This window comes from Thalassophryne amazonica, chromosome 17, assembly GCF_902500255.1.
Source record: "Thalassophryne amazonica chromosome 17, fThaAma1.1, whole genome shotgun sequence".
NCBI lineage: Eukaryota > Metazoa > Chordata > Actinopteri > Batrachoidiformes > Batrachoididae > Thalassophryne > Thalassophryne amazonica.
In genome coordinates, this window is record NC_047119.1 from 60744637 (window position 1) to 60766220 (window position 21584).

At 45.4% G+C, this 21584-nt stretch overlaps 1 protein-coding gene across 2 annotated transcripts in view; it reads left to right on the forward strand.

The window, feature by feature from the left end:
- The window catches only part of acads (acyl-CoA dehydrogenase short chain), a 56020-nt gene that overhangs the window by 25612 nt on the left and 8824 nt on the right, over positions 1-21584 (forward strand). For both annotated transcript variants that reach the window (XM_034193074.1, XM_034193075.1), the window contains 4 exons: positions 7440-7589; positions 7670-7781; positions 10284-10435; positions 10562-10732. In XM_034193074.1, coding sequence (XP_034048965.1) covers positions 7440-7589; positions 7670-7781; positions 10284-10435; positions 10562-10732 — 585 coding nt within the window. The remainder of the gene's footprint in view (positions 1-7439; positions 7590-7669; positions 7782-10283; positions 10436-10561; positions 10733-21584) is intronic.

The window sequence follows — 21584 nt, forward strand, 5'->3', positions numbered from 1 at the left end:
GAAGACGTTGAGGATTAATTTGTATTCGCTTTTATGGTGGGAGGTTTGGTGCTGATTGGTTTGTGCGCTGCCCTGACCCATAGGAATGTTAGCAAGACGGCTGCTTCCAGAATTTTGTCCCATCATCAGTCCATCATGATTAATGAGTTGGGCAATGCTGTGCAATCTCAGACTGCGTGAACTCTTGAACTCAAACGCAAAATGGATTCAATCTCGGAGCAAATCACTACATTGCAAAGGATTGTACTGCTGAGGACCGGAGAATATTCTTCATAGATTTGGACTCTCAACGGTCAGGGGTGCAGTAAATAGAATTCTGTATCTCTCCGCCAAACATCAACATGGCAGCCTTATTGGTTCCTGAAGGCCAAATTCCCTGCTCTTCCCCCAGAAGGATCTATGGCCTTGGTGAAGGACTTCGGCTCCCCCTTCTCCCTTCTCATCTATCCCCCCCCTCCAGTCTGCTGTTGCCTAGCAACATCAGACTTTACACACACACGGACAGAAACTGTCAGACTTTACACACACATGGACAGAAATTGACAGAAATTTAACTCATCTGCACACGACGCATGTCTCCATCCCTATCAACCCCCCCTCCCCCCCGTGTCTCTCCACTCCCCTCATCCTGGCTTTCTCCTTGCCACCTCGAAGGCAGCGAGGTTTTTATTGCTGCAGCCTTCAACCCCCAGGCTGGGCGGCGCAGGCCCCTCCTGCTGCGACCTTCACCCACTTTGCCTCAATTCAGATGACGGACTGCTTCAAGTTCAGTGCACATAAACAATGTCAAATGTATATGTGTTGTCTTTAATTTTGATGTGAGCCATTATTACGGTAAACAAGTAATAATTGTGGATTAATTGCTGTATCTTGTCTGAGGTAATTGGAGTGTAAACGTAATTGCCCTTTTTTTGGGATCAATAAAGTTGTCTGAAGTCTGTGTCAAGCGAGAGGGAGTCTGATATTGTTGATCCCAAATACACAAAATCATGGACAACATTCAGTTTATGGTCATTGATGCTGATGGTTGGGGGAGTGTCAGCATCCTGTCCCATGACTTGTGTTTTCTTCAGGATGATAGTGAGCCTGAAGTCTCAGCAGGCATTGCTGAAGTGGTTCATGAGCTGCTGAAGGTCTTCACCTGAGTGGGCGGTTACTGCTGCGTCGTCTGCAAAGTGGAAGTCACGCAGGGTTCTCAGCTGGACTTTAGTCTTTGCTCGTAGTCTGGAGATGTTTTCCATGGAAAAGTTTTCCATTTGTACTTGTTCGGAGATAGATTTCTTGGGTTGCAATTCAGAATGCATATTTTAGCATCACAGCGAAGTAGATCGCAAACAGGGTGGGGGCCAGTATACAACCCTGTTTCACTCTGCTCCGTATGTTGAAGGTATCTGGTGTTGATCCATCGAAGACAACGGTGCCTTTCAGTGGAGGCATGGAAATGTCTAGGAGAAATGGCAGTAGAGTTTCTAACCAGATTGTTTAATAAAATCTTGGAAAGTGAGAGGATGCCTGAGGAGTGGAGACGAAGTGTGCTGGTTCCTATTTTCAAGAACAAAGGTGATGTGCAGAGCTGTAGTAACTACAGAGGCATAAAGTTGATCAGCCACAGCATGAAGTTATGGGAAAGAGTAGTAGAAGCTATAGGCTTAGAAAACAGGTGAAGATCTGTGAGCAGCAATATGGTTTCATGCCGAGAAAGAGTACTACAGATGCAATGTTTGCTCTGAGAATACTGTTGGAGAAGTACAGAGAAGACCAGAAAGAGTTACATTGTGTGTTTGTGGACCTAGAAAAAGCTTATGATAGGGTGTCAAGAGAAGAGCTGTGGTACTGTATGAGGAAATCTTGAGTGGCAGAGAAGTATGTTAGGATAGTGCAGGACATGTACAAGAATAGTGTGACAGCGGTGAGATGCGCAGTTGGAATGACAGACTCATTCAAGGTGGAGGTGGAATTACACCAAGGATCAGCTTTGAGTCCTTTCTTGTTTGCAGTGGTGATGGACAGGTTGACGGATGAGATCAGACAGGAGTCCCCATGGACTATGATGTTTGCAGATGACATTGTGATCTGTAGTGAGAGTAGAGAGCAAGTTGAGTCTAGTCTGGAGAGGTGGAGATATGCTCTGGAGAGAAGGGGAATGAAAGTCAGTAGAAGCAAGACTGAGTACATGTGTATGAATGGGAGGGAGCCCAGTGGAATAGTGCAGTTACAAGGAGTAGAAGTGGTGAAAGTAGATGAGTTTAAATATTTGGGGGCCAACTGTTCAAAGTAATGGAGAGTGTGGTAGAGAGGTGAAGAAGAGAGTGCAGGCAGTGTGGAGTGGGTGGAGAAAGTGGCATGAGTGATTTGTGACCTAAGAATATTAGCAAGAATGAAGGGGAAATTTTACAAGACAGTAGTGAGACCAGCTGTGTTGTACGGTTTAGAGACGGTGGCACTAACAAAAAGACAGGAGGCAGAGCTGAAGATGTTGAGATTCCCTTTGGGAGTGACAAGAATGGACAGGATTAGGAATGAACATATCAGAGGGACAACTCAGGTGGGACGGACGGTTAGGAGACAAAGTCAGAGAGGCGAGATTGAGATGGTTTGGACATGTGCAGAGGAGGGACCCAGGGTATATAGGGAGAAGGATGCTGAGGATGGAGCCACCAGGCAGGAGGAGAAGAGGGAGGCCAAAGAGGAGGTTTATGGATGTGCTGAGGGAGGACATGCAGGTGGTTGGTGGGACAGAGGAAGATACAGAGTACAGGATGAGATGGAAACAATTGATCTGCTGTGGCGACCCCTAACGGGAACAGCCGAAAGACAAGAAGATATATACATAATATACACACAGTCAGGCCAAAAGTTTGTACACACATTTCTAATCAGTAAAAAGGCAAATGAATTTGGTTTAATGCAAACGGTTTGTTGCTGTAGAAATGAATGTACGTATGCTTCAGCTGCATTGCTTTTTATGATACACTAAAGGGATCTTGACACTTGCACGAATTTGATCCCTGCACTGCCGAGAAATTTGTCCTGCCAATGCATCCCACTTGACACTTGTCTGAAGAAACCATTCTCTCATCGCTCCCAGAATCACAGAGAAATTATCTACAGCTACAGGTTGTCTCGTGTGTGTCGTGTGGTGGAGAACGCATTTGGAATCTTGTGTCAAAGGTAATTATTTACTCTGCGTATATATATATATATATATATATATATATATATATATATATATGTGTGTGTGTGTGTGTGTGTGTGTGTGTGTATGGTGTAATGGATTAGGACAAAAGTTGCATTTTCACTCCTTCTTATGAGTTAGATAATATAACTGTACATTTATGTTTACTCTAGATGTAACATCTTGTCATAATACTCCAGATGCCCTGCGTGCATTAACATGCAATGTTTCACTATATGAATACATGAAATTAATGTGTGCCAAAAATTTTTAACATTTCAAAGGTTTCTTTGCACACTGGCACACAGCCCTCCACAGTTCATGCACCGTTTACAACAGTTTACAACGCGCTTATGCATTGGCACACAAAATTGTGTGCCTGTGCGCGGATCAAATTTGTGCAAGTGTCAAGGTGCCTTAAGCAACCTTGACAGCTGTATCTTGCAACACTGATGATGATTATGCTTGAGCAGTGCCAGCAGAACATCAATAAGTTTGTGGGTAATAAATTTCAAACATATAAGCTACATAATGCTTGTAATTTTTAATAATTCCACTGCAAAGGTGATTTTGTTGGGAAGGTGTCGTGACACGGACCCACAACAGGGGGCGTTAATGAACAGACAATGGATAAGCCAAAAAGTAACAATTTAATGTTGTGAATCGCACAACGAAAGACAGACAATGACAGAGAATGTGGATCGTCAATCATACACAAGGTGACGTGTGGGCAGGCTCGAAGATAGAAGATGTCTGGCAAGAGAAGAGCCGGATCCCACACAGTTTCCACCGCCAACGGATCTGAAGAACACCGGAGCCGCCAAGCCCTGCGCCCCAGGTGGCCACTGTCTTCAGCAGTCAGACCTGGTACTGCTGGCAGAAACAAAAACAGTTAATGGTGGGTGGGTGTATATACACCCAGCAATCTTACAGAGCTTAATTCCTCCAGGAGGGAAAACCTCCACCTCCAGACACAGAATCACCCGTGCAGCTCCTGTCAGTCACTTCCCTGGAAGGAGTGTGAGGTGAAGACGTCGCGCTCACACTATCTGCCAATCCAGCTTCAGACTGTCACCACAGGAAAACGGCTGCACACAGAACAATATTCATTCTCATAAAAATCACAGCAGAGAAGGTTACCTGAATGGTAGCTGATTTCTCGGCGGGGAGGTGGAGTTGCAGTCCGGCTTTTATGGAGGATGTGGTTGATGAGTGACAGCTGGTGTTGATGATGTGTGACAGCTGTCACTCCCAGTAGGTCCAACGCCCTCTCGTGCTTGGAGCCCGCACTCCAAGCAGGGCGCCATCTGGTGGTGGTGGGCCAGCAGTACCTCCTCTTCAGTGGCCCCTACAACAGATTTGTCACTTCATTTTTTTTTTTTTTTTTTTTGTTCAGCAGAAAGTTGTAGTTTTAGATAAATTATAGTGTTTAAATTAATTTCAGTGGAGTTTGGATGCAAAAGATGTACGTGTGTATTTGAGTGGGGTGGGGAGGTGGGCGGGACAAAGAGGAGCCCTGCAGAAAAAGTCTGGGAACCACTGCTCTTGATTGTAGACCAAAATAAACAGTCCTGCATTGTGATAAAGTCAGTTGTTGGAGGTCTGAGCATGCACTGCATTATGGAATAGGTCATATTACAATGTGGCATCTTATAGTTCGTTCGATGATTTTTGCCGCTGGAAACGAGACTGACTTGATGGTAGGAAAGAAAAGCTAGTCAAGTCACAAGTCAACATTCCAGTCAGGCAGTCAAACAACAAAGCACATTTATGGGAGCAGATTGGACAGACTATATGTTTCTGGTGAGGGTGACTTCTTTTATCAGCTGTTTAGTAATAAGTTCCCTGTGCACTTTTTAGAAACAAATTACTTGCAGCTTAAAAAAAAAATTATTGAAATGACGATGAAACGCTTCACTCAGCTATGCACCTTCCCTATGCTTTTCTGCCAATAAAACAAAAATCGCTTCATTTGTGTCATTTTATGCTGTATTTCTAGATGTGGGTTGTAGAATTTCAAACATTGTCTGGTAGTGTTTTTTCTCCCAGGCTGTCTTTGGGTGGAAGTGTGACAACAACCGTGCTCTCAAATAGTGTGATGTGGATCACCTAGCTGTTTATTGAATTTCCTTCAAATAGGTCAATACCTTAAGGAACGAGAAACAACAGAATAAAATTTTAAAACCCACACAAAATAAAATAAAACATACAAAAACAACCTTGTCACAACACAAGTGTGTTGAGACCACCGCTTTAGAAGCACAGCCACCATGTTTCTTTCACAATGCTAACCTTTCATCTGAGACAGCTGAAAATGTATAGTGTATAACACAGCACAAATTAGCATAACTCACCAGAAAGGGGCACATAAATTACAAAAAAACAAATCAGAAGTAATGTGCACTCAGATGAAGAAAGGCTTCACGCTCCAGAATCTAGGAATAAACTTGAACACCAATGGGCCTCAGGCCGTATATCAGACTTTCTTCTTCTTCAATCTACAGAAGAAATTTTTTGTCTGAGATGAAATGTGAAGATGACTGATTTAATGGACAATAGTGATTTAAGACTGAGATGCAGTGTCTGTTATTGTTGTTTTTGGTGGAACCATGGACATAATTACCTACAGAAGATGGCGGCCACATTGACTGTCTCTTGCCTGCAAGGATCCTTCTTAACAGGATTGACTCCTAGTTACTTGGTGCTTAGCAACCAGAGCAGTTTTTTTCAGTTCAATTTATTTTCATTTATATAGCGCCAAATCACAACAGAGATGCCTCAAAGCGCTTCACACAGGTAAGGTCTAACCTTACCAACCCCCAGAGCAACAGTGGTAAGGAAAAACTCCCTCTGAGGAAGAAACCTCAAGCAGACCAGACTCAAAGGGGTGCTTGGGCCATGCTACAAACATAAATTACAGAACAATTCACAGAACAATTCACGGACGAATATACAAGAAATGCTATTGGCGCACAGGACAGGAGGGTCGCCAACACAAATACAACTCCCATCTCTGGATGGAGCTGCACCTTAAACAGAGAGAAAAAACAGAATCAGGCTTCAGAAAGACAAAAAATACTGTATAATTTGCCAGCATTAAACAACAAGAAAAACAGAGAAATACTAAAGTGATCGCCGGCCACTAGCCCTAAACTTCACTAAAAGACCCAGAATTTAGGTAAAGTTGAGGCTGCAGCCCGCTCCAATTACTAATAAATGAATTAAAAGAGTAAAAAGCGTAAAACAAAACTGTACCAGTATGCTAGCCATATGAAAGGTAAAATAAGTGTGTCTTAAGTCTGGACTTGAAAATCTCCACAGAATCTGACTGTTTTATTGACGCAGGGAGACCATTCCACAGAACAGGGGCACGATAAGATAAAGCTCTGTGACCCGCAGACTTCTTATTCACCTTAGGGACACAAAGTAGTCCTGTACCCTGAGAACGTAAAGCCCGGGCCGGTACGTAAGGTTTATTAGGTCAGCTAGGTAGGGAGGTGCCAGTCCATGAATAATTTTATAGGTTAGTAGCAGAACCTTAAAATCTGATCTCACTGGGAGAGGAAGCCAGTGAAGGGATGCCAAAGCCAGAGCAGTCAGACTTCATACCGAAGAAGTCAATAATCAGCCACATCTTATCCCTGCGAGTACTTATTGAACACATGCGCCGTTATTGTCATGCTTCTTTGCAGCGTCAAACTGAAGTGAGGATTCTGAATGTCTGGGGTTGGCATCATTATTACTAAGCTCCATGTGTTTGGTCTCTTCTTGGACTCGGCTTTAAAAATGTATGTTTATGTGGCAGAAAGTTTCACTGGTCTCAGCAGTGATATTCACACCTTTGTACCCTGGATCCTCAGCTCTTGAGATGGAGAGACGTCTGGGAAGATTTTTCCTGGCATCATGAGGTCACTGGACAGAGGTGTTTTAGTCGTAACGTCATGGACTGGCGTTCTGTCGTACTACGTTATCTGGTGATAACCAGTGGTGTAGTGGGCCTCAGTGTCTGCGTACTATAGGACTTGCTTCTACTATAACTCCATCTTCTTTAAAAAAAAACATTATTTGTCCCTTCAAGACAAATATGCCAGACACAAGACAGACACAAGAGCGGGTTTTGGTTAGGATCTCTATCACAGTCTAGTACGGTCACCTATATGGTGCACCTTCACCTATAAACAACATTTTAACACAAGACTTCTCATTTCAGTGGCTTTAACATGTTGGATATGTGACATTTCGTGAATTCTCTCTGCTCATCCAGATTAAAGAGTTGGGTGCGATGGGAGTGATGGCGATGGAAGTACCAGAGGAGCTCGGTGGCACGGGGATGGATTACCTGGCTTACAGTCTGGCAATGGAGGAAATAAGTCGAGGCTGTGCCAGCACCAGCGTTGTTGTCTCTGTTAACAATGTGAGTATACTTTATAAAGATCTCCGTCTGTATGAATTTAAATCCTTGAAATGTTAGCATGACATTTTTTGTGCTCTTAGTCTCTCTACATCGGGCCCATATTAAAGTTTGGAACAGAAGAACAAAAAGCCCAGTGGATTACACCTTTCACCACAGGGAAGAAGGTCGGCTGTTTTGCCCTCAGTGAGCCCGGTAAATACCAGACTTCACATACTCATACTCGCATTCACTTCAAAAATTCAGTTTATTTAAAACCGTTTAACACTCGACTCAGGTTCTGCAACTGTTGTGATTCATGAGTTTGTTGTCATTTTCTTGATTTAAAGAAAATCATTAGTCATGACTGATTACAGTAGTTTTATTGTTTGTAGCTCGTCCAGTTCTTTGGAACATTCTCAGACTGGTTTAAGTCCATACCTGTTCGTCAGATTCCTAAAAACTCTCTCTACCTCTCCACCACCATCCTTCTCCTTCACCCTGCCTACCTCTGTCCATGTTCCTGTCGTGATTGGATTTGCATTGACAACATAAAACTTAAAATGTCATTCTGACAGGCTAAACTGGTAGGACTTTACAAATGTATTGTGGTAACATTACTGTCTTGAAAATCATCCACCTGTCACCATTTTGCGTCATCAAATTGCTGTAATACTTTGGGATTATCTCAGCACTAAAAATCGTTCATTAAATTGTACTGTTCCCATGTTGCTAACCTTTTTCTGCTAGCTTGGCGTAGCCAGGTTAATGAGAATTATATAATAAATATTATTATTGTTATTCATGTGTAACCTCTAAGTTCACGTTTGATTTCTAAGGGGTGTTACCAACTGATGGAGGGCAAAATATCTCTGGATGGAATTGGCTGGACCTCCAATAATCAAATCAAATAAATGTGTTAATCTCCCAAGCAATGAGTTGAGATACACAAACAAGCTTCTACTAATGTTAATAACATTACTTAGTTAATGAAAGAGCGCTGTGACTCAGCCAGGACTGTTTTTTAAGGTATGATAGCTGAATGCCTTTGTGATGCATTCAGGGCATCTCATGTCATTAATGTTTTTATTTATTTTTTTTTACCAGAGTTTTATTAATAATTTATTGTGATGAATAGTGACTATCATATTTTGGCCAATGTAGGCAGATTTAAATAAATTTTAAAATCTGACATCAAATTGAGATTGCAAAGTACAGAATATTCTTGTTTAACATATCCCCCCCCCCCCACCTCTGTGATGATTGTTTTTATTTTTTTTATTTATTTTTTAATCTGCAGCAATAATTGCATATTAAAGTCTTACACAACATGCATATATTGCCATATAGGCAACTGGGTATCACCTGAAAATTTGAAAATCATCAGAGATACTATGTTGGACAAGAATGCTGGTGAGTGTTTTTTAATTAAAAAAAATTAAATATACATAAACCTCAATGAGATATACTTAATGATTTTAGCAGAATTAAATCTGAACTAATTATTAAAAGTAATGTAATGAAAGGGCAATAATTACAGGCCAACTGTGAGGGTGTCCTCACCACATCCACCACACTATGGAGCCATCTTGGGTCCTGCATAGCAACCACCAAAGGTCGACAACCGGTCTACCTATTGTATGCAGCCATTTATTTGCTGCGGCCAGGTGAAATGTGGGCATCCCCTTGGCCTTCTCCAGCTGTTGGGGTCCTCGGTGTTGGGTGCTCAACACTGATGACCCAACACTTGCGTGCCTTAGTGTTGGGTCATCAGTGTTGATGGCTGAGGTGTTGCCGTACCAAAGGATCCTCTGAAGGAAACCAAAGGCACCCAGTCATCACCCGATTTTATAGTTTCCAAGTGCCCCAACAATACAGCACAGTCCAGTCGGACAGGAAGCACCAGAACCTTAAAGATGTAGACTTTTGTTCTCCTAAAAGGTATCAGCATGGCCAGACACAGCTCTTCCCAAGTGTCTCTTAATCTCAAAGGCTGAAGACCCAGAGACATGAGCATCACTGCCGAGATAAGCAATCGTCTCAACAAGTTCAACACTTTCATCTATGACATGACTTTTACTGGAATGACAGATGAATGTTTTTCAACAGTCAGAAAATAAGAAAAGAAACAATCAAAATCTTCCCATTTTAAATAATCTAAGTGGTCTCTCAACTATAGATTTCAGAGTTAATGAGGTAGAGCTGAAGATGCACCGTACAATGTAGAAGTACAGTCGATTTGTAAATGGCGATAGCGACTGCTCGTCTCCAACTGCAGTAAATAAAAGTTGGCAACGTCCACTGTGGATTTGTGTCTCATCGTAAAAACCTAAACTGCATGGCAGTGATTTCTAGTTCTGGTCACTCCCCTGATTTGTTCCGAGATCCAACAGCACAGATCGCATAGATTAGGTGTACTTATGGAACTTAACAACCGGTATCCTTGCATAAAGCCTGACCCAACATGTCAGATGAACGGTTGAGGTTGATCCAAGGAAAATCCACTGAGTGGAAAACAAAGGGGGCCAGATTAATCTGCAGAGAAAATAAAGTACGAGCTCTCAAATTCCTCTGGCTCTTAGGCTGCTTATCAGCTTTCACATGTGTTTTGGGGGAGAAGATTCTAGGATGTGAATGCGTTTCAGTCATTCTGCAGGTCACATTTACTGACAAACGTTTTGCATGGTGCAGCTTTAATAAGATACAGTTGAATTTTAGGGAATGGCAGCGATGCTGGTGCAGCGTCCACACTTGCACATCAGGAAGGAGATAAGTGGGTGCTGAATGGAACCAAAGCCTGGATCACTAACGCCTGGGAAGCCTCGGCCACTGTTGTGTTCGCGACCACAGACAAGAAACTCAAACACAAGGTTCAGCCATGGTGTTCAAACGGAAGCAGTAGTTAGTGTATTGTTGGATGGGACTGTAAGATTCTAAAGCCTCCTTCACCTTTGGCTGTTGTATGTATATGTATGTTGTATTTTCCATTTTCGTAGGGTATCAGTGCGTTTTTGATCCCAATGCCACACCCAGGACTGTCGCTGGGTCAAAAGGAAGATAAGCTGGGTATCAGAGCTTCATCCACTGCCAGCATCATCCTGGAGGACTGCAGGATACCGCTCGGCAACATGCTGGGCCCACGTGGAGCTGGATTCAAAATAGCCATGGTATCTTTATTTTATTTATGCATTTTAAGCTTTCAATATTCAAATCAATATTTTAAAATTCAGGCCTTTACACAGTAGGAAAAGCATGATTAGATACTACAAATCTGCATATCTTTCAGAGGCAAGCCTCTGGTTAATAAATAAAAATTGGCCCTGGATTCTTCCATTATTGAAACCAACAGGACAAGTAGAATTTATTGATAAAGGAATTAAAGTTTAATTGTAAGCGCTTCATTTTCAGAGTCAATCTAGATGTGATTGGAGTGTGGATTTATGGCTTTAATCCAAAGGCTTTAACAAAAATGTCACATTGAACATGAAAGAATTTTAGCCATTTATATGTACAGTCCCTCCATTGTTAGAGACCAAAAGTGATTGGACAAACTATCATATTTATAAATTTATGGAGTGTTAATTCTGTGTAGTCAAAGACTATCTGAAGTCTGGAAAGATGGACATCATCAAATATTGAGTTTCCTGTCTTGAGATGCTTTTCCAGATTTGAACCCGTGGGCCCGTCCAACTCTGCTTCTCATCATGTTTATATTAAAGGTATCAGATTTCACTGAACTGATAAAATATATTTTCTACTGAAATCCCAGCATTATAATTCTATTTATTTTATAATTGTTGTTTAAAATTACAGCTCGTTTTATTTAAATGGGGCAAATTCCATAACAAATGTTTTCTTATTAACGCCGTCTGCAGAAGGCGTGGGTTAAAGTTCTCTGTCACCACGACGGATTTGAATCATTTGGAAAATTTAACCACACATATGCGTGCGCACGTGGTGTCATGCGTGTTTTGGGGCCGAAATATGATAGTCTCACTGTCAAAGCAACATCCCATTCTGCGCTAATCAAATTAGCAGCAATGTCAGCGTGGACTGCGGAGGAAGGGACTGTGTGAATTTTCACTCCTCTCCGCTCTGTTTACTGCTGCCATGAGCCGCGGTCTTTCTCCTCCTTGTCTTCGTGGGAACATTGGCAGACACTCCCCAAGTAGAGCGGGATGTGGCTTTGCTTTGAACCAATGAAGCATTGATCCGTCTCACTGCTTCGATGGTTTGTTGTATTATTTTGCTTTATCTTAGTTTTCTCCCGCTAAAACCCTAAAGAGCATACGTCTGTGAGTAATATTTACCCTTTTTTATATTAAACTGACCTTTTATGGTCTTCTAAAACAATTGATAGATGTATTTTATAACTTAAAAAACGGGACCGATGCTAACGCGTTAGCATGTCTGTGGCGTTTTCAATGTTAAAGTTAGCATTAAGCTGTTCGCATCTCAGCACAATTTGTGTGCATTTGTTTTCTGTATAATAAATAATTAATGGCTTAGTGTTTGTTGTCGTAAAAGAGTAAAATGTATTAGGAATTGTAATATTTTTATTTATATATTAATAATAATAATAGAAACAACAACAAAAGTAATAATAACTAATATTGCTGCAATACAGTTTTAGAGAAACAGACAAAAAGAACCTGATAAAACAAAACACAACAGAAAAGGCAAAACCAACTAACAATGAACATAAATAAATAAATATAGAAATAAATGTTAACTGTAAACACCTAGTGACTCCACTTCATCGCTGTTTTATTTAAGTTTAATGACAATTTGTTTCAGTCAAACCACATCTAAGCTGTTTTTACACAAGAAAAATAAAATGCAGTAAACTGCACATTTGTGTCTTTTTTCATGAAAATAACTTATTAAAGATCACATATTACACTTTAGTCAGGCCTTTAAAATACTTTTGTGGACTCTTGCTGTAATATGTTGTCAGTGGTTGAAATAGTTGCTGTAGGCATCTTAAAATGCTCATAATCGGATGAAACCTGATGGAAATCTCTGGTGTGTCGGTGATGTATGTATGTGCAAAATAAAACAAAACATTACACAAGTTATGTTTTTGATGAGAATATAACATCATAACTTTATTACAAGCTCAAACGTTGATGTTGCATGACAAAGGCCTTTTAATAATAACTCACTTCAAGAAATAATGGCAAAACTCACATGTAAGTAAAAAACAAACAAACAACAAAAAATGATTAATTGATTACTAAAATAATCGTTTGTTGCAGCCCTAGTTTGTTTTATGAGTGAGAGCATTTTACAGATTAAATGTGAATAAGCCAGTTTTGAGTTTCTCAGTGTGCATGCATTTTCAAAACTGGTGACAGTGTTACTTTGTGCACAGCAGAACAATGTTATCAGTTGCTTTCGGCCCTAATTTTGTATTTTATTGACTGTACAGCCAGCAACACAGCACCCATTTGGTGCATTCACTGGATTAGAACAAATCAAAATACTACAGAAGACAAAGGATTTTTACTTGACAGTTTGAAGTGAGTTTTCTTTGTTTCAGAGGGCTTCATACCCACTAAAATTCACCAGAATATACAAAATTTGACTTGCTCTTTTAAAAAATTTCTGGGGGAGATCCCCCAGACCCCATAATCAATAGTGTTTTTACTTCATAGATTGAAGTGAGTTTTATTTGATTCACAGGGCTTCATACCTTTTAAAATTCACCAGAATACACAAAATTTGACTTGGTCTTTAAAAAATGTTCTGGGGGAGAGGCACCCCACACCCCCCAGAATCAAGACTACACCCCACCCCCACCAGCCTTTTATGTACCTTTATGTTCAGGTTTTGCATTCTTTTTGTTCTTTGTCTGTCTCTCCCTAGAGGCTATTTAAAATTGATTTGTATACTGTATAATGTGTTTATTGTATTTATTGAGGAAAAAAGAGTGTGTGCCCCCACTACGCCACATTTTAGGGAATTGCTGGCATTGATTTTTGTCAGATGATTCAGTCAGATGAAAATTTATTGCTTTAACCCATGGCAGAAGGGCATTTGTGTGCCGATGCATTACCTTTTGAAAAGCTACCTTTGACCGTAGGTGATGCGCACTCACGTAGTGTGCACACTGACATCCATGTGATGTCTTGTAAATCACTTCAGAAGTGTTATCTGGTTATAAGAACAGAGCGTTTTAGTTTTAGAAGTGTTTATTTCTCGCTTTTACGTAATATATGAGAAACATGTTAGACTTACACACAAACGTAGTGGTTTCAGAGCAGTTTCCACCGTGTTGGATTAGCAACCAGAAAGAGACCAGCTAGTGACATCAACTCTGTAACCTTGTCCTTCCCAGAATTCCTTGCACAAATCTGCATAACCCCCATGTTATTATCGACTGTATGGGTCTGAACTGTAGCTGTTATAAGTAGTTCAAGGCTGCCTGTTCTTTTGAAAATTTACCTTTCAGGGGAAATTTTTATTACTTTTTTCTAGACAATGCAAATTATGATTGTATTGGCAATGTCATATTATCAACCCCCTATTTAAAGGATAATAAATAAAATTATAGTGCTCCAAAAAAAATTCTTGAATGTTTTAAAGCTTAGTGGCCCTATACTTTTAATAAATCAGTGGCAGAATATCACAGCTAGACTTCATTTGACCACTTTCTGAAATGACAGATTGCCACCTCTAGTTTCAATCCCTGTTCTGAATGATCTTTACCTCACAGCTAATCCTAGACTCCAGAGAATGTCACACAGCGGTCTCTCTCTCTCTCTCTCTCTCTCTCTCTCTCTCTCTCTCTCTCTCTCTCTCTCTCTCTCTCTCTCTTCTCTGTGTTGCGCTCTCACTTTCTCTCCCGCCTTAACAGGCTCATTCAGAGTAGACAGTCGCTCTGTTCAGGAATCAGATGCTTTCACACTGCCACTAAAACCTCATAAATACTACAAAAAATGGTCCTGTCAGCCTGAAAACACTTTTTTCTTTTTTAAATCCCTACAGACAACGTATACTGTTTTGTCTTCAGTCAGTGAAAAGAGATTAGATTAGACAGACGATGTGTATACTTTGGATCATGAGCCCTTCCTTTCCTTCTCTATACTCTTTCTGGTACAACTTAATCTTGGTTTACTAGCCAATTACCCACCCCAGGGCGGGTTTGATTCAGAGACTGCAATGAAAACTTCACCTTCACCAACAAAGCTATCACCTCCCACTTATCCCGGATTCCAGACAACAAAAACCTCAAAGAGGGGAAAAAAATATGGACTCACTCAATTCTGAGGAAAAAATTATGGAATCATGAAAAACAAAAGAACGCTCCAACACATCACTAGTATTTTGTTGCACCACCTCTGGCTTTTATAACAGCTTGCAGTCTCTGAGGCATGGACTTAATGAGTGACAAACAGTACTCTTCATCAGTCTGGCTCCAACTTTCTCTGATTGCTGTTGCCAGATCAGCTTTGCAGGTTGGAGCCTTGTCATGGACCATTTTCTTCAACTTCCACCAAAGATTTTCAATTGGATTAAGATCTAGACTATTTGCAGGCCATGACATTGACCCTATGTGTCTTTTTGCAAGGAATGTTTTCACAGTTTTTGCTCTATGGCAAGATGCATTATCATCTTGAAAAATTATTTCATCATCCCCAAACATCCTTTCAGTTGATGGGATAAGAAAAGTGTACAAAATATCAACGTAAACTTGTGCATTTATTGATGATGTAATGACAGCCATCTCCCCAGTGCCTTTACCTGACATGCAGCCCCATATCATCAATGACTGTGGAAATTTACATGTTCTCTTCAGGCAGTCATCTTTATAAATCTCATTAGAACGGCACCAAACAAAAGTTCCAGCATCATGACCTTGCCCAATGCAGATTCGAGATTCATCACTGAATATGACTTTCATCCAGTCATCCACAGTCCACGATTGCTTTTCCTTAGCCCATTGTAACCTTGTTATTTTCTGTTTAGGTGTTAATGATGGCTTTCGTTTAGCTTTTCTGTATGTAAATCCCATTTCCTTTAGGCAGTTTCTTACAGTTCGTCACAGACGTTGACTCCAGTTTCCTCCCATTTGTTCCTCATTTGTTTTGTTGTGCATTTTCGATATTTGAGACATATTGCTTTAAGTTTTCTGTCTTGACGCTTTGATGTCTTCCTTGGTCTACCAGTATGTTTGCCTTTAACAACCTTCCCATGTTGTTTGTATTTGGTCCAGAGTTTAGACACAGCTGACTGTGAACAACCAACATCTTTTGCAACATTGCGTGATGATTTACCCTCTTTTAAGAGTTTGATAATCCTCTCCTTTGTTTCAATTGACATCTCTCGTGTTGGAGCCATGATTCATGTCAGTCCACTTGGTGCAACAGCTCTCCAAGGTGTGATCACTCCTTTTTAGATGCAGACTAACAAGCAGATGTGATTTGATGCAGGTGTTAGTTTTGGGGATGAAAATTTACAGGGTGATTCCATAATTTATTCCTCAGAATTGAGTGAGTCCATATTTTTTTCCCTCTGCTTGGTCTAAAAACGTAACCGTTACTGACTGCCACAATTTTTTTTCCTGATTTCTTATAGTGTTTCTTAAAGCCAGAAATGTTGTGTGGGCCGCTGAAGAGGAGGTACTGCTGGCCCACCACCACCAGAGGGCGCCCTGCCTGGAGTGCGGGCTCCAGGCACCAGAGGGCGCTGCCGCCGACGAAGGCTGTCAGGATGACAGCTGTCACCCATTACTAGACACAGCTGACTGCACTCAGGACGGAGTATATCAGCAGGACAGCGTCTCCACCTCAGTGCCGAGATATCGCCTTGAGATTAAGTACCGGATCCGACGAGCGAAGGCAGTGGCCACCTGGGAATTCGGGACTTGGCGGTTCCAGTACTCCTGGTTTTCGGTGGCAGAGGAAATCTGGGTGGTTCCGGTTCGACTGGGACGGACGTCTCCTACCTTCGAGCCTGCCCACACAACACCAGCAGATTTCGACTTACAACTCTAAAGTATTAATTGTTGTATTGGTTGTGCCCTGTTCACAACAGTAAAACTTGTTATTCACCTTTCTCTATTGTCCGTTCATTGCGCCCCCTGTTGTGGGTCCGTGTACCTACACTTTCACAACAGGATATCTCGGCCAGCGTCATGGATCCCGAGGGGCGTCAACCGGCTGTTGAACGGCCAATGGAAGAACAGGGCGCAGCGGCGGCTTCGGGAGGGGTAATCGGTGAGTTGCAGCGGATCCTCACCGCTTTCCCCACTCGGATCGATTTTATGACCGAGCAGCACGTTCTCCTAAACCGCAGGGTGGAGGCTCTCGCCGCACAAATGGAAGCGCGCCCTCCGGGCGCCGCTGCGGCTCTCCCTCCCGAGGACCCTGCGTGTGAGAATGACGTTCCACTGGTTGTTCAACGGCCCCTTCCTCCGTCCCCTGAAGCATACATAAGCCCTCCAGAACCGTACGACGGCTGTGTGGAGACGTGCGCGGACTTCCTTATGCAATGTTCGCTCGTCTTCGCTCAGCGTCCCGTGATGTACGCAGCTGATGCTAGCAGGGTAGCTTATGTAATCAACCTGCTTCGCGGGGAGGCACGCGCTTGGGCTACAGCGCTCTGGGAACAGAGCTCACGGCTCCTTCAGTCATACGACGGGTTTGTACGGGAGCTCAGAACGGTGTTCGATCATCCCAACAGAGGAGAGTCCGCTTCAACCGCATTACTGTCCATACGACAGGGACGTCGGAGCGCAGCTGCCTATGCAGTCGCCTTCCGCATCGCGGCAGCGAGATCCGGCTGGAATAGCACTGCCCTCCGCGCTGCCTTTGTAAATGGATTGTCTCTGGTCCTAAAAGAGCACCTGGTGGCTAAAGACGAACCGCGGGATTTAGACGGGCTCATTGATCTGGTCATACGGCTTGACAACCGGTTAGAGGAACGTCGCCGGGAGCGAGGCGAAGGGCGTGGCCAGGCACGGGTCGTCCCTCTCCCTTCCGGGTCCGATCGAGTTCCGCCGTCCCCACGCTCCTCTGTTCCGGCGCTCCGTGCGCTTACGGCTCCCCCTGCTGACGAAGCTATGGACACGAGCAGGGCAACATTTAGGGCACCTGAAGCACAAAGGAGGCGGGCCCACGGAGCTTGTTATGTTTGTGGCTCGAGTGAGCATATGGCAAACGATTGCCCCGAGCGGTTAAAACACCGACGCCCGCCCCTAGAGACTGGGCCAGGGGTGGGCCAAAACATGCACGTGGGACACACCCACATTGCTACACGACTCCCAGTCACGATCCTATATGAGGATTCAACCCTGAAAGCCCCAGCACTGGTGGACACGGGCTCTGAGGGGAATCTGCTTGACAGCAGATGGGCCAGGGAGATAGGGCTCCCTCTGGTGGCTCTTACCTCGCCTGTGCAGGTTCGGGCACTAGATGGCTCCCTACTCCCACCAATCACGCACAAGACACCTCCAGTAACTCTGGTGGTGTCAGGTAACCACCGGGAGGTGATCGAGTTCTTCGTGACTCAGGCCACCTCCCGTGTGGTTTTAGGGTTTCCATGGATGCTGAAGCACAATCCCCGGATTGATTGGCCGTCCGGGGTAGTGGTACAGTGGAGCGAAACCTGCCATCGGGAGTGTCTCGGTTCCTCGGTTCCTCCTGGCTCCCAAGCTAAGGAGGAGGTCCGAGTCCCGCCCAATCTGAAGGCGGTGCCAGCGGAGTACCATGACCTCGCTGACGTGTTCAGCAAGGATCTGGCCCTCACGCTACCTCCCCACCGCCCGTATGATTGTGCCATTGATTTGGTTCCAGGCAGTGAGTTTCCGTCCAGTAGGCTGTACAACCTCTCACGGCCGGAACGCGAATCCATGGAGACCTACATCCGGGACTCTTTAGCTGCTGGGTTGATCCGGAATTCCACCTCACCGATGGGCGCAGGTTTCTTTTTTGTGGGTAAAAAGGATGGCGGGCTTCGTCCATGCATTGATTACAGGGGGTTGAACGAGATCACGGTTCGCAATCGATACCCGTTGCCCTTGTTAGATTCGGTGTTCACCCCCCTGCATGGAGCCAAGATGTTCACCAAGCTGGATCTTAGGAATGCGTATCATTTGGTTCGGATTCGGAAGGGAGACGAGTGGAAGACGGCATTCAACACCCCCTTAGGTCATTTTGAGTACCTGGTCATGCCGTTCGGTCTCACTAATGCTCCCGCGACCTTCCAAGCGTTGGTAAACGATGTCTTGCGGGACTTCCTGCACCGGTTTGTCTTCGTGTATCTAGACGATATACTCATCTTTTCCCCGGATCCTGAGACTCATGTCCGGCATGTCCGTCAGGTCCTGCAGCGGTTGTTGGAGAACCGTCTGTTTGTGAAGGGCGAGAAGTGTGAGTTCCACCGCACTTCTTTGTCCTTCCTGGGGTTTATCATCTCCTCTAACTCCGTCGCCCCGGATCCGGCCAAGGTTGCGGCGGTGAGAGATTGGCCCCAACCCACTAGCCGTAGGAAGCTGCAACAGTTCCTCGGCTTCGCTAATTTCTACAGGAGGTTCATCAAGGGCTACAGTCAGGTAGTTAGCCCCCTGACAGCCCTGACCTCTCCAAAAGTTCCCTTCACCTGGTCGGACCGGTGCGAGGCCGCGTTCAAGGAGTTGAAACGGCGCTTCTCGTCTGCACCAGTTCTGGTGCAGCCCGATCCTAGCCGCCAGTTAGTGGTTGAAGTGGATGCCTCGGACTCAGGGATAGGAGCGGTGCTCTCCCAGAGCGGGGAAGACCGATAAGGTCCTTCACCCGTGTGCCTATTTTTCTCGCAGGTTGACCCCCGCTGAACGGAATTATGACGTCGGCAATCGGGAACTCCTTGCTGTGAAAGAGGCCCTCGAAGAGTGGAGACATCTGTTGGAGGGAACAGCCGTGCCATTCACGGTTTTCACTGACCATCGGAACCTGGAGTACATCAGGACCGCTAAGCGTCTGAACCCCAGGCAAGCCCGCTGGTCATTGTTCTTTGGCCGTTTTGACTTCCGGATTACCTACCGCCCCGGGACCAAGAACCAGCGATCGGATGCATTGTCCCGGGTGCACGAAGAGGAGGTCAGAACGGAACCGTCGGATCCCCCGGATCCCATCATCCCGGAGTCCGCTATCGTGGCCGCCCTCACCTGGGACGTGGAGAAGACCGTCCGGGAGGCCCTGACCCGTGTCCCGGACCCCGGAGACGGACCAAAGAACAAACTATACGTCCCACCAGAGGCCAGGGCCGCAGTCCTAGACTTCTGTCACGGTTCTAAGCTCTCCTGTCACCCAGGGGTGCGAAGGACCGTGGCAGTCGTCCGGCAACGCTTCTGGTGGGCATCCCTGGAGACCGACGTCCGGGACTACGTCCAGGCTTGTACCACCTGTGCCAGGGGCAAGGCCAATCATCAGAAGACCTCAGGGCAGCTACAGCCACTGCCCGTGCCTCATCGCCCCTGGTCCCATATCGGCCTGGACTTCGTCACGGGTCTCCCGCCGTCCCAGGGAAACACCGTCGTCTTCACGATAGTGGACCGTTTCTCCAAGGCGGCCCACTTCGTGGCCCTCCCGAAGCTCCCTACGGCCCAGGAGACAGCGGACCTCCTGGTCCACCACGTCGTCCGTCTGCATGGCATACCATCAGACATCGTCTCCGATCGCGGTCCCCAGTTCACCTCACATGTCTGGAGGAGCTTCTGCCGGGAACTGGGGGCCTCGGTCAGCCTTTCGTCCGGGTACCACCCCCAGACCAACGGGCAAGCAGAGCGGGCCAACCAAGAACTGGAGCAGACACTACGCTGTGTGACAGCCGCGCACCCGACGGCCTGGAGTACCCACCTGGCCTGGATCGAGTACGCCCACAACAGCCAAGTGTCATCAGCCACCGGCCTCTCCCCGTTTGAGGTGTGCTTGGGGTATCAGCCCCCCTTGTTTCCGGTGGTCGAGGGAGAGGTCGGTGTGCCCTCGGTCCAGGCCCACCTACGGAAGTGCCGTCGGGTGTGGCGTGCTGCCCGCTCTGCTTGTTGAAGGCCCGGACGAGGGCGAAGAAACATGCAGACCGGCGGCGGGCCCCGGCCCCCACGTACCGTCCTGGGCAGGCAGTGTGGTTGTCCACCAAGGACATTCCCCTTCAAGTGGACTCCCCCAAGCTCCAAGAACGGTACATCGGTCCCTTCAAGGTTGTCAAAGTCATCAATCCCGCCGCAGTGAGGCTTCAGCTTCCGGCCTCACTGCGGATACACCCAGTATTCCACGTCTCCCGGATAAAGCCCCATCACACCTCACCCCTCTGCACCCCGGGTCCGGCACCACCTCCTGCCCGGATCATCGACGGGGAACCGGCTTGGACCGTGCGCCGGCTCCTCGATGTCCGTCGAATGGGCCGGGGTTTTCAGTACCTGGTGGACTGGGAGGGGTACGGCCCCGAGGAGCGCTCCTGGGTGAAGAAGGGCTTCATCCTGGACCCGGCCCTCCTGGTCGACTTCTACCGACGCCATCCGGACAAGCCCGGCCGTGCGCCAGGAGGCGCCCGTTGAGGGGGGGGTCCTGTTGTGTGGGCCGCTGAAGAGGAGGTACTGCTGGCCCACCACCACCAGAGGGCGCCCTGCCTGGAGTGCGGGCTCCAGGCACCAGAGGGCGCTGCCGCCGACGAAGGCTGTCAGGATGACAGCTGTCACCCATTACTAGACACAGCTGACTGCACTCAGGACGGAGTATATCAGCAGGACAGCGTCTCCACCTCAGTGCCGAGATATCGCCTTGAGATTAAGTACCGGATCCGACGAGCGAAGGCAGTGGCCACCTGGGAATTCGGGACTTGGCGGTTCCAGTACTCCTGGTTTTCGGTGGCAGAGGAAATCTGGGTGGTTCCGGTTCGACTGGGACGGACGTCTCCTACCTTCGAGCCTGCCCACACAACACCAGCAGATTTCGACTTACAACTCTAAAGTATTAATTGTTGTATTGGTTGTGCCCTGTTCACAACAGTAAAACTTGTTATTCACCTTTCTCTATTGTC